At 29.6% G+C, this 11,299-nt stretch overlaps 2 protein-coding genes across 2 annotated transcripts in view; both read left to right on the plus strand.

Annotated features, from left to right (window-relative positions):
- Positions 1 to 1,143, plus strand: part of LOC112507215 (organ-specific protein S2-like) — a 3,003-nt gene extending 1,860 nt beyond the window's left edge. Inside the window, exon 2 of the mRNA XM_025111685.1 lies at positions 94 to 1,143. Within this exon, the coding sequence (XP_024967453.1) occupies positions 94 to 954 (861 nt within the window). The 3' untranslated portion in view covers positions 955 to 1,143. The remainder of the gene's footprint in view (positions 1 to 93) is intronic.
- Positions 1,144 to 7,312: 6,169 nt separating this feature from the next.
- LOC112507777 (organ-specific protein S2-like) lies at positions 7,313 to 8,211 on the plus strand. Its single transcript, XM_025112488.1, has 2 exons — positions 7,313 to 7,400; positions 7,516 to 8,211. Exons 1-2 carry the CDS (start codon positions 7,356 to 7,358, stop codon positions 8,038 to 8,040), a joined length of 570 nt encoding a protein of 189 aa, XP_024968256.1. The 5' UTR covers positions 7,313 to 7,355; the 3' UTR covers positions 8,041 to 8,211.
- The last annotated feature ends 3,088 nt before the right edge of the window (positions 8,212 to 11,299 follow it).

Raw genomic sequence — 11,299 nt, forward strand, 5'->3', positions numbered from 1 at the left:
AGAGAGAGAGAGAATTATATTTACGAACTATATGTTATTAGTCATAACTTGTTTTTGTAATCTCACCTATTATATTGTGTTTGTTTTGAACAGATTGTTATAACGATAGATGCCAGGCCAAATCCTAAAGTATATTGGGAGGACGCATTTGTTCGAAGGGGTACTTCATCGTCACCTCTTCCCACCAAGAAAAGTGATTGTCACACGTTGGCGGAGACAAGAAGCCATAGAAAGTCCTCCAACGAAGAATTCAAAACAAGGCCTGATATTTCAGTTGATGATAATGATGTGAATCAAGATAGTTCAAGCAACGATTTTGAACCAAGGCCAAACATCTCGGTTTATGATGATGGTGCTTCTTTAAAAGATAAGAAGATGTTTGAGGAAGACTTTGAGCCAAGGCCCAACATCTCAGCTTATGACAATGATGCGAGTTCAAAAAGAAGAAAGACGTTTGATGAAGAATTTGAGCCAAGGCCCAACATCTCAGCTTATGACAATGACGCGGGTTCAGAAAGAAAAAAGACGTTTAAGGAAGACTTTGAGCCAAGGCCCAACATCTCGGCTTATGACAATGATGCAGGTTCAGAAAGAAAAAAGACGTTTGACGAAAAATTCGAGCCAAGGCCCAACATCTCGGCTTATGACAATGATGTAAGTTTAAAGGGTACGAAGACCTTTGACAAAGAGTTTGAGCCAAGGCCAAACGTCTCCGTTTATGACAATGATGTTGATTTAAAAGGTAAGAAGACATCTAACGAAGAGTTTGAGCCAAGGCCAAACATCTCTGTTTATGACAATGGTGTAGGTTTAAAAGGTAAGAAGACATTTGACGAAGAATTTGAGCCAAGGCCAAGCGTCACTGCTTATGACGATGGTGTTGGTGTAAAAGGCAAGAAGACGCATGACAAAGACTTTGAACCAAGACCAAATGTCTCGGTTTATGATAATTAGTAATGCAAGTTTAAACAACAATAAAATGTTTGATGAAGACTTTAAGTCGTGGCTGAACTTCTGGTTTATAGTAATAATCAGTCCTTTATTTGTTATTCAAGGTTTTATCCTTAAAAAAAATATGAAGTGTGTATTTAAGTATGTGATTGGTGTCATATGTGTGAAAGAATTAGATTTGATAATTCTTTGGATATTGTGATAATAGTATCATGTCTATCTTACTTAAATACTAAATATTTAACGTAGAGAGTGTCATCCTGAAAATTTTGATCGATATTCGCTACATAAATACACATATATACGTACAGACATACACATATCCATACATGCATACATGACCTGCGACGTACGTACACATAAATGAGTAATCGTCGAAAATCCATCAGTGCACACCGTCAAAACTGTCGAAAATCGTAAGAGTAAAAAATCCGTGGAAATCATTCGTCGTAAAGTCGTTGCAAAATTCCCGTCGTAGATCCATCAAATATCCATGGAATTCATTTTTTTATTTGCAAATGATTTCCATAGTTTACTGACGGATTTTCGACGCAATATATTTTCGAAATATTTTGGATTCCGTCGAAAATGTTAATTTATCAGGAAATTTATTTCGACTAGTAAATTTCCATGGATTGTTTTTGTCATAATCCGTTGAAATAGCCATTTCGAATGAAAATCTCCGTCGGTAAAAGTTCTTTTAGTAGTGCTGCAAACGATATATATGCATTAATGGCTTTTTCCAAAACATCACTCGTTTTTGGTCCATCTTTTCTTCTTTTTTTTGCATACAAACACTTAGAGGTTGTTTACCCAATTGCTTACCCGATAAACGCTTACCGATAGAAGTTAACATTATGATTTATTTTGATGCGTAATACACTATAAAATTGATTTAACATCATATTCTTTATCTTTAATCAATTTAACAGTCTTCCGACCTCAATCTTGATTGTCTTAACATTTTAAACACTAAACCAACATCATATGCTATTTACCCGTCACTAAAACAAAGTTTTTATATCAAAATCACGCCTTAATTTGATAATTTCTTCTTGAGCTTTGACGTCACTTTTGCATCGTGTTTGCTTTTCCAAAATCACACAAAAGACTTGATTTTCTTGCTACAACTAGTTCGGAATAGACGGACCAGACTGAAGACTGTTTTTGGCTTTTGTGACTTCTTGTTAATAAGCAAAATATGGGATTGAGAATCCGTCTTAACTGCTTCTGTGATTTTCTCATCTCCTTCTCCTACACAACTCTATTCGTTATTCAAGCGTGTTTGGCATGTATACAATCAAGTCCTTCACTTTTCATCATAGTGGCATTCTAGACTTGTAGTTTCATATAATGACGTCGTTAGTCCTTCACTTGGACTAACCGTTACATCTAGACCCCTTTTGTTGGTTGCAAACCGAGTTCAAATGTTCATCTTTTGTTCATTTTGCCCAACTGTTTTGTATCACTTTCGGTTTTACTGATAAAGTTTAAATACAATCCTCATAGAAATCAGAATCATTCATTTCTCTAATTTCATTTTTATTTTTGTATAATGTTTCTATTTTCTAATTAATAGGAAAATCAATTGTATAATAAATATATATATATATATATATATATATATATATATATACTATATTATAAAGCATTTGACAAAAACTCTTAAAAACCATTTTTTATGCATGAAGTACTGTATATTGATGCATATTACTTAAAATTCAAAATTACAAGTAAATTATGCATAAATAGTAAGTACAACTTATTAAAGGTTAATGTTTGAATTCGTATAACTAACGGCGGATAAACATAATCAAATAGAGGATAAACATCTCATTTTAAAATATAAAAATCTAAAATATAATTAGGATAATTATCGAGTTCTAACAGAGTCATTATCTTTATAAAAAATTTATTGTTAAGTCAAAAATAAATTAATTCACTATTTGATCTAAATTAAATTATAATAAAAAATGAGTTAAATAAATCATATAAAAAACAAGAACTTTTAAATAGTTAATTTGATATTAATATCGATATATTTTTTTCAAATTTATTTTTATTTAAAAATAAAAACATTATCTTTCTCAAAGCCACATAAACTATATTATATCAAAAGACAAAAAAATAAAACGAAATATTAAAAGAAATATGTATCTCGCTGCATTGTCAGAGTACCATTCTAGTGTGTGTGTGTATATATATATATATATATATATATATTACAATAATAATTAATTTTTTAGTTTAAATATTAATTATAGGATTTCGAATCTGGGTTTGGAATAAAAAAATACATTGTTCTATAAAAAAAGATATGTTTTTCATTATTGCGATTGGAAGCCGACATCAATTATTTTTTTTCTTGTCGCGAGCCAAAAAGTTATATGTTTTTTTATGTAGGATAAATATGATTTAATATATTTCTTAAAAAATGACGTTAATTTAAATTATTTATATTATATTATAAAATATTTAACAAAAAGTATTAAAAAATATTTTTTATGCATGAAGTATTGTTTATTGATGTATATTACTTAAAATTTAAGATTACAAGTAATTTTGTGTAACTACAACTTATTAAAGTTCCATTTTTAAATTCGTGTAACTAAGGGGCTGTTTGGCAGTTGCTGAATGATTTAGTGCAAAATAGTTAAGAAGTCAGAATGGTTAAGAGGGTCAGAATGGTTAAGTGCTGAATAAAATAATGTTGTTTGGTAACTGTTCTCTGAATGACAATAAATTACCATTTTAACCCTCATCTAACAAAAACCCATTATTCGTATTAGATTCAACTTCATCCAAATCATGGGAAGCCTCATGAACACCTTCTTCTTCTTGATCTTCAAAATCATCTTTTTCATACTTAAAAACTCTGGAAAAAAACATGGGTTCTGATTCAAACTCCCTTCAATGGCTTCCATTAATCCAACCCTAGAATCATTTAATACCCCCTTTGAAGAAGAACTGCCATGGTTAACAAAAGACGACACCATTTCCCAGAAGTCTTGTGAGGAGATCGACAGGTACACTCGATTTCTTTTTAGGGTTTAATTTTGAAAGGAAGGGAAGCGACGACGATGAATTGAACGAGGGATTTTGGTGGGTAAAGTGGGCTGTGATTTTGGTGGGTAAAGTGGGCTGTGATTTTGGTGGATAAAGTGGGCTGTGATTTTGGTGGATAAGGTGGCGACGGGATGGTGAAGGCAGATGAGAGGAGGGGAAAAGATGGTGAGAAGGTAGAAGATGGGGAGGAGGGAGATGAGTCTGTAAAAATGGGATGAGACGACGGGGAGAGCGACGGTGACCGGAGATGGCGACGGTGACCGGAGATGGCGACGGAGATGGCGATCGTGACCGGAGATGGCGACCGGAGATGGTGACCGGAGATGGCGACCGGAGATGGCGATCGTGGGGGGTGGGAGGCGATGTGAAGGAATGCTGTGTAGAGAGGGCAAATCTGGAAAAATTTAGATCTGAATGGTTGAGTGAAGGGTTTGACACAAAATGGTTAAGAGGTATATGTAACCATTAAGAGGTTTCATATTTTGTGCCAAACACTCCAAACCTCTGACCGATTAAGAGGCTCCCTCTTAATGTCCCCATTAAGAGGGAAACAAACAGCCCCTAACTGCTGATAAACATAATCAAATACAAGATAATCATCTATTTTATATATAAAAAATCTAAAATATAATTAAAATAATCATTGAATTCTAACATAATGTTTAATTATTATTTTTATAAAAAATTATATTACTAAACCAAAAATAAATTACTTTGTTATTAAATCTAAATTAAATTATAATAAAAAAGTRAATTARAGAAGTTACACWAAAAAAWCGAGAACTATTAAATAGTTAATTTGATATTATTATTGATTTATTTTTTATAAATTTTTATGTTATCTTCAAATTGATATTTTAAATAAAGTAAAAACATTACCGTTTTCTCAAAACCACATAAAATCGTATTATATCGATAGAGACAAAGAATAAAAACTAAACATTAAAATCGAGATTTTATTTTATTGCATTGCGCAAGTACCCTTCTAGTTACTATATATTTGCTTAGAAAAAATTATATATTTAATTTATTAAAATGATTTAACTTTTTTTTAATCATTTTAAAAACCTTTTTTTTTTTCTTAAATAGTCAAAGTTTTATAAGAAAAAATTAAAAAAAAAGATGTTTTGTGTAAAGTTTATTTTTAAGAGAAAAAAAATAATTTAAATATGAGTCTGTGTAAATGGGTTGTTAGAATTTTTTAGTTTAAATTTTTATAATTAGTTATTTAATTTACTTTATATTATTTACTTTTTTATTTTTTATTTTACATATTTATTATATTAACACGGATAATCGTAGTATATTAATTAGAATGCATAAAAAGCATGTTTATTTTTTATAAATTACACCATTATAATCGTCTGGTTAATACGTTGAAAATGAGCTAATATTAAATATTTTTAGATTTAATCTTATAATATTTAATATTATAAATACTTAGGAATTCTTTTTAATACTTACATTTTGTCCTCTTACAGTTACAGATTAAATAAAAAACCATAAGGGTAGAAAGTGTAAGTTTTGAAATAATTCGTAAGTATTCATGATATTTAATAATATGATTAAAACCAAAAAGTATTCAATATTAGGCTCGTCTTGAATGTATTGATAAGACGATTATTATGGTTAATTTGTAAAAAAAAAAAACGTAGTTATTTATTTATTTTAGTTAAAATACGATTATATATTTATACCATATTATAAAACATTTGATAAAAACTCTTAAAAACCATATTTTATGCATGAAGTACTGTTTAGTAAATCATATTACTTAAAGTTTAAAATTACAAGTAATTTTACGTAAGTATAACTTATTAAAGCTCCATTTTGAATTCGTGTAACTAACTACAGATAAAAATAATTAAATATAGAATAAACATTTATTTTAAATATAGAAAATCTAAAATATAATTARGATAATCATTGAGTTCTAACAGCTTTATAAAATGTTATATTATTAAACCAAAAAATAAATTACTTTATTATTAAATCTAAATTAAATTATGATAAAAAATTGAATTAAAAAAGTTATACAAAAAAAAAAATTGTTAATTTGATACTAATATCAATTCTTTTTTAAAAAATTTATGCTATCTTCAAATTTATATTTCATCAAAAAATAAAAAATTAACGCTTTCTCAAAACCACAAAAAATCGTATTATAACAATAGAGACAAATAATAAAAACTAAACACTAAAATAAAAATTTATCTCGCTGCATTGAGCGAGTATCCTTCCAGTGTTAATATAATAAATGTGTAAAATGAAAAAGTAAGGGGGTATAAAGTAATTAAATAACTAATTATATAAGTGTAAAATGTAAAAATTTTAATCAACTAGGAAACAAAATAAAATCATATGTTTATTAGAATAAATGAACGATTAATATTGCTTTGTATGTAGAATTTTGATAGTTTCTAAATGAAGAGTCCCTAGCATATATATGTTGGCAATATATATCTCAACAAGGTACCCAATAATTACCATGTCTTGGACTTCAGTGAGAATGAGAGTTAAAGTGAGAAGCATAAGAAAAGATTCCCATCATTTGATGTACATTATGATGAGATGCACCGGATCAATCCTCATATTAAACACGATTCATGAGTGAGTTTGAGATTAAAGATGATCAAGGGTCCAGATTTCTTCTCACGCTTCTCAATTTAACTCCTTTTCTCACACGATCTTTCGCCTAAGTCCCAAACACATTAATATTTTCATCGAGAGTTATAGAGCAAACACCTCCCCATTAATTTACTTACGGACCTACATACTGCATTTTCAGGTCACAAACCATAAACGTATATATGTCCTTGACACACGTTGTAGAATGTTACTTTAATTAATTACAAACACCAAAAATATGTAACAGTAATATTTTTTATATTCGGTCTATTTTAAGATTTATTTCATTCTTATACATAAATATCACCAGGGTATATCATCATTCCTGACAAAACACTCTCAATAATGTAATGAGTTATGGGTATATGGAAACTACACGTGATACACGTTTAGATTGGTTCAAATTTAAGAAAACTAGATATTTAAGGTTTTTATTAAGGATTCTTAGATTTTATATGGCATCAACCTGTTTTTATAAGACCCGTGATATTATAAAATAACAGTAAAACTTTATATACCAATTATTTCAAATCATCCGTAAAATTCAAATCCCTCAAAAACAATCATGCAAACCAAACGAACCATAATGATTTTTTGTGTGCGTATATCAATCATAACGAAGCATCTCAAATGTACTATAAATACGAACCACTCTTCTATTGCACATATCAAAACCTCCAAAGCCAGTCTACTATTAGTAGTATCAAAAGATGGAGTCTCCACTTCGTTTCTTGGCTTTCTTTTTAATCATTGTGGTAAAAGAATATCGTTTTATTTATGAATAATCAGATTTATGGTACAACACTAACACTATTATGGTCTTATTCTTGTTTTTCTCAACCCTCTTATTTTTCTTATATTGTTGAGCAGATTGCTACTACTGTTGATGCTAGGCAAGATCCATTTGTTCGACGGGCCACTTCAACGACACCTCTCCCTATGAAGAAAAGACATTGTCACGTGTCGGAGAAGGCAACAGACAGAAAGTCCTTCCACGAAGAATTTGAACAAAGACCTAATATTTCGGTTAATGACAATGAAGTGAGTCCAGGTGACAACAACAAAGATTTCGAGCCACGACCAAATGTTTTAGTCTATGATGATAGTATAAGTTTAAAAGGTAAGAAGACGTTTGAGCCAAAGTCAGACATCTCGGTTGATTATAACAGTGCATATATAAAAAGTAAGAAGACATTTGAAGAAGAGTTTGAGCCAAGACCAAATAGCTCGGTTTATGATGATGGAGGTAAGAAGACTTTTGATGAAGAGTTTGAACCAAGACCAAATAGCTCAGTTTATGATGACGGAGGTAAGAAGACTTTTGATGAAGAGTTTGAACCAAGACCAAATAGCTCGGTTTATGATGAAGGGTTTGAACCAAAACCAAATGTTTAGGTATACGAGGGTTAATGTTTTATCAGGAAAAATAAGGTTTATTAATTACCATTCAATTTCTAGTAATGTAGTATGATTTGTGGATTGATGTATTTGAGGCCAAAATAAATTGGCTTTCCTGTCTTGTAATCTTGCTTCTAAATTTGGAAATTCAGCATATTTTTCTATAAATTTCATTGATTTTGTTGCAGTTTTGATATCATTTTTTATAAGCTCTATATATTTGGTATCAATTTTATTAATTTATTTGAATTTAATTTGCTATACAATATTATTCAAACACTAACACATACAAGTGTGGGTGGAGGTATGTGTGTATGTATGATTCTCTCTCTCTCTCTCTCTCTCTCTATATATATATATATATATATACATATATATAATAGAAATCATAGAATATAAACCAATCAATCAAGATATTTTTGAAAATGATGAAAGTTTATTTATTATGATTTAAATATTTATGGAAGATGAATAAAATTAAATAATTATAACCAATGTTTTATGTTAGAAAATAATAGATACAATTATGAAAACAGATATTCATTAGACTTAAAGTTAAGCCTACAACATGAAAACTAAATATTATTAATAAATGTGTATTTTTGACGGTTGGTTCAGTCCAAGCCGCTCAAAAAGATGTTCAAACCACGGACCAGATCAGACGGAACAATTTGGCTATTTCTCAGACCGGATCGGGTCGCCAAATGGTCCGGTTTGACTTGGCTTGAACGGTCCAACGGTTTTTCTGAACACCACTAGCCTCTATTTACACTATGACGAACAAACCTATTGCGGCAACAAAAGCCTCCACAATGCAGGGCCAAATCAACACAATCCGTCTACGGCGACGACTGCCGTCAATTTGGTGTTTGACTCAATACCTTTGTATCTGTAGGCATCTATTGCAATATACATTTGAAATTTTCAACTTTTGTTGTCACAACTGGTCATCGTTATAGGACTGAAGTCTGAAAATATCCTCAAATCTAGTGCGACGAAAACTCGTCGTTATATCAATGAATCCCGAAATAATTTTGTTAACTTGCATGATATTTACATTTTAGTTTATATCTTGTACTCCTAAACTATGTCTCCATATCATATTCATGTATTCTTCTTTTCTATATTTGTTGTGTCCTCAAGTACCCTAAAATCTGTATCATTTAGACATTTTCAACTATAACCCTTTTTTTTGCCGTTTCGATTTTGTTTAAATATAAACGTGAAGTTCGTAATGTCAAATAAAAAACGAATGGAAAAAAGTGAGAACAGAGATTATAGAAGTATATAACCATATTTTATAACATAATAAATTTGAAAAAATGGTCCTTCAACATTAGCAAATGATGATTTTTAATCCCGGAGTTCTTAAATGGACATTAGAAGTACGTTAAGTATAATATCCCTACCGTTTTAGTTCATATCTTCATTAGCTTAATTAAGATCCGTTAAACCAAGGATAAAAAGAACATAACAAATTGAATTAAAATTTTAAAATGAAAATCTATATATTGTTTTAGATTTTTTTGTATATTTAATTATTTAAACAAATATATCAATTTTATTTTTATCTTTTTATCTTTCTTAGGGTCGTTTATCAAACACGTAACGGATAAACGTTTACCGGTAAGAGTCACCACCCTCTTACCTTATCAGGTAATATTTTCGATCATTAAAATGAATTATTGGTGACTGTCTTTTGCTTGGTAAGAGTTTACTGGATAAAAGTTTTTTCCTTGCTTACAGAGTGAGGAGGAGTTGTTTGGTATTGGCTTAAGGAGCTTTAATCTGTATGGCTTATTCAGTAAGCTATATATGGGTGCTTGATGGTGGCTTATTAATTGATAAGAGGATGACATATTTGCTAAGAAGATTGTACCTTGCTTTGTCTACTTAGGGGTTGTTCGGTAATAGCTTTTTGAGCCATATAACAGATATGGTTGATTCATAGTTGTTCGGTAGGACTTTATTCGGTCAGCCAATGGCTGATTCACTCAGCTAGGAAACCCATATCCTATACAATCACTCTCATTAAATTACATTAACTTTCCCTAACTACCCTTCTCCCCCAACTACTCACATTAAACCCCATCGACCACCTTCTCCATCGACCTCCACATCTGATTCTCCATCGACACCCCTAGTAATTTTGTGACCCTCTCAAATATGTTATCCATCTGTATTGTGTCTCCATCGTTGCGGAAATGAAGAAACATGGAGATCGTTCCCAATGCATCTTCTGGTTTTCCTTTTTGATTTCCTCTCTCATATATTCTTCATCTTCTGGGGTTCCTTCTTGGTTTCCTTCCGATTCAAACTCTTCTTGTTCAAATCCTTATCTTCATATTTGATGAAATTCTTCAAAGAAATGTGTTACTATACGTCATGTTTGATAATCTAGACAGGGTAAAATGGTCATTTTCATCTTTCAAATACTTTATTCAACACAACAAACAAACAACGGTTTTTTAAAACTCTATACTATCTTATAAAACATTTGGGTAAAACTCTTAAAAACTATTAAACTCGTTCATCCCTAAACAATTTCATCCCATATCTGAATTCGTGTAACTAACTGCAGATAAACACAATCAAATACATGATAAACATTTCATTTTAAATATAAAAAAATCTAAAATATAATTAGTATAATCATTAAATTCTAACAGAATACTTAATTATTATCTTTATAAAATTTATAATATTAAACCAAAAATAAATTGTTTTATTATTAAACTTAAATTAAATTATACATAAAAAAAATATTCTATATTATAAATCATTTGGAAAAAACTTTTAAAAACCACTTTTTATGCGTAAAATACTGTTTATTAATGCATATTACTTAAAACTCAAGATTACAAGTAAATTGTGCATAGGTACAACTTATTAAAGCTCCATATCTGAATTCGTGTAACTAACTGCAGATAAACACAATCAAATATAGGATAAACATCTCATTTTATATATAAAAAACACATAATTAGGATAATCATTGAGTTCTAACAGAATACTTAATTATTATCTTTATAAAATGTTATATTATTAAACCAAAAATAAATTATTTCATTATTAAACTTAAATTAAATTATATAAAAAAATAATCTATACTATATTATAAAGCATTTGACAAAAACTCTTAAAAACTAATTTTTAAAGTTCTGTTTATTAATGCATATTACTTAAAACTCAAGATTACAAGTAGATTGTGCGTAAGTACAACTTATTAAAGCTCCATATCTGAATTCGTGTAACT

This window comes from Cynara cardunculus, assembly GCF_001531365.2.
Source record: "Cynara cardunculus var. scolymus isolate 2C chromosome LG 2, CcrdV1, whole genome shotgun sequence".
Classification (NCBI taxonomy): domain Eukaryota; kingdom Viridiplantae; phylum Streptophyta; class Magnoliopsida; order Asterales; family Asteraceae; genus Cynara; species Cynara cardunculus.

Excerpts from the sequence above, each read along its gene's own strand:
- LOC112507777 (XM_025112488.1), top strand. The coding sequence starts at position 7,356 with ATGGAGTCTCCACTTCGTTTCTTGGCTTTCTTTTTAATCATTGTG. Across the intron at positions 7,401-7,515 it reads CTTTCTTTTTAATCATTGTG|ATTGCTACTACTGTTGATGC; the intron begins GTAAAAGAATAT and ends ATTGTTGAGCAG.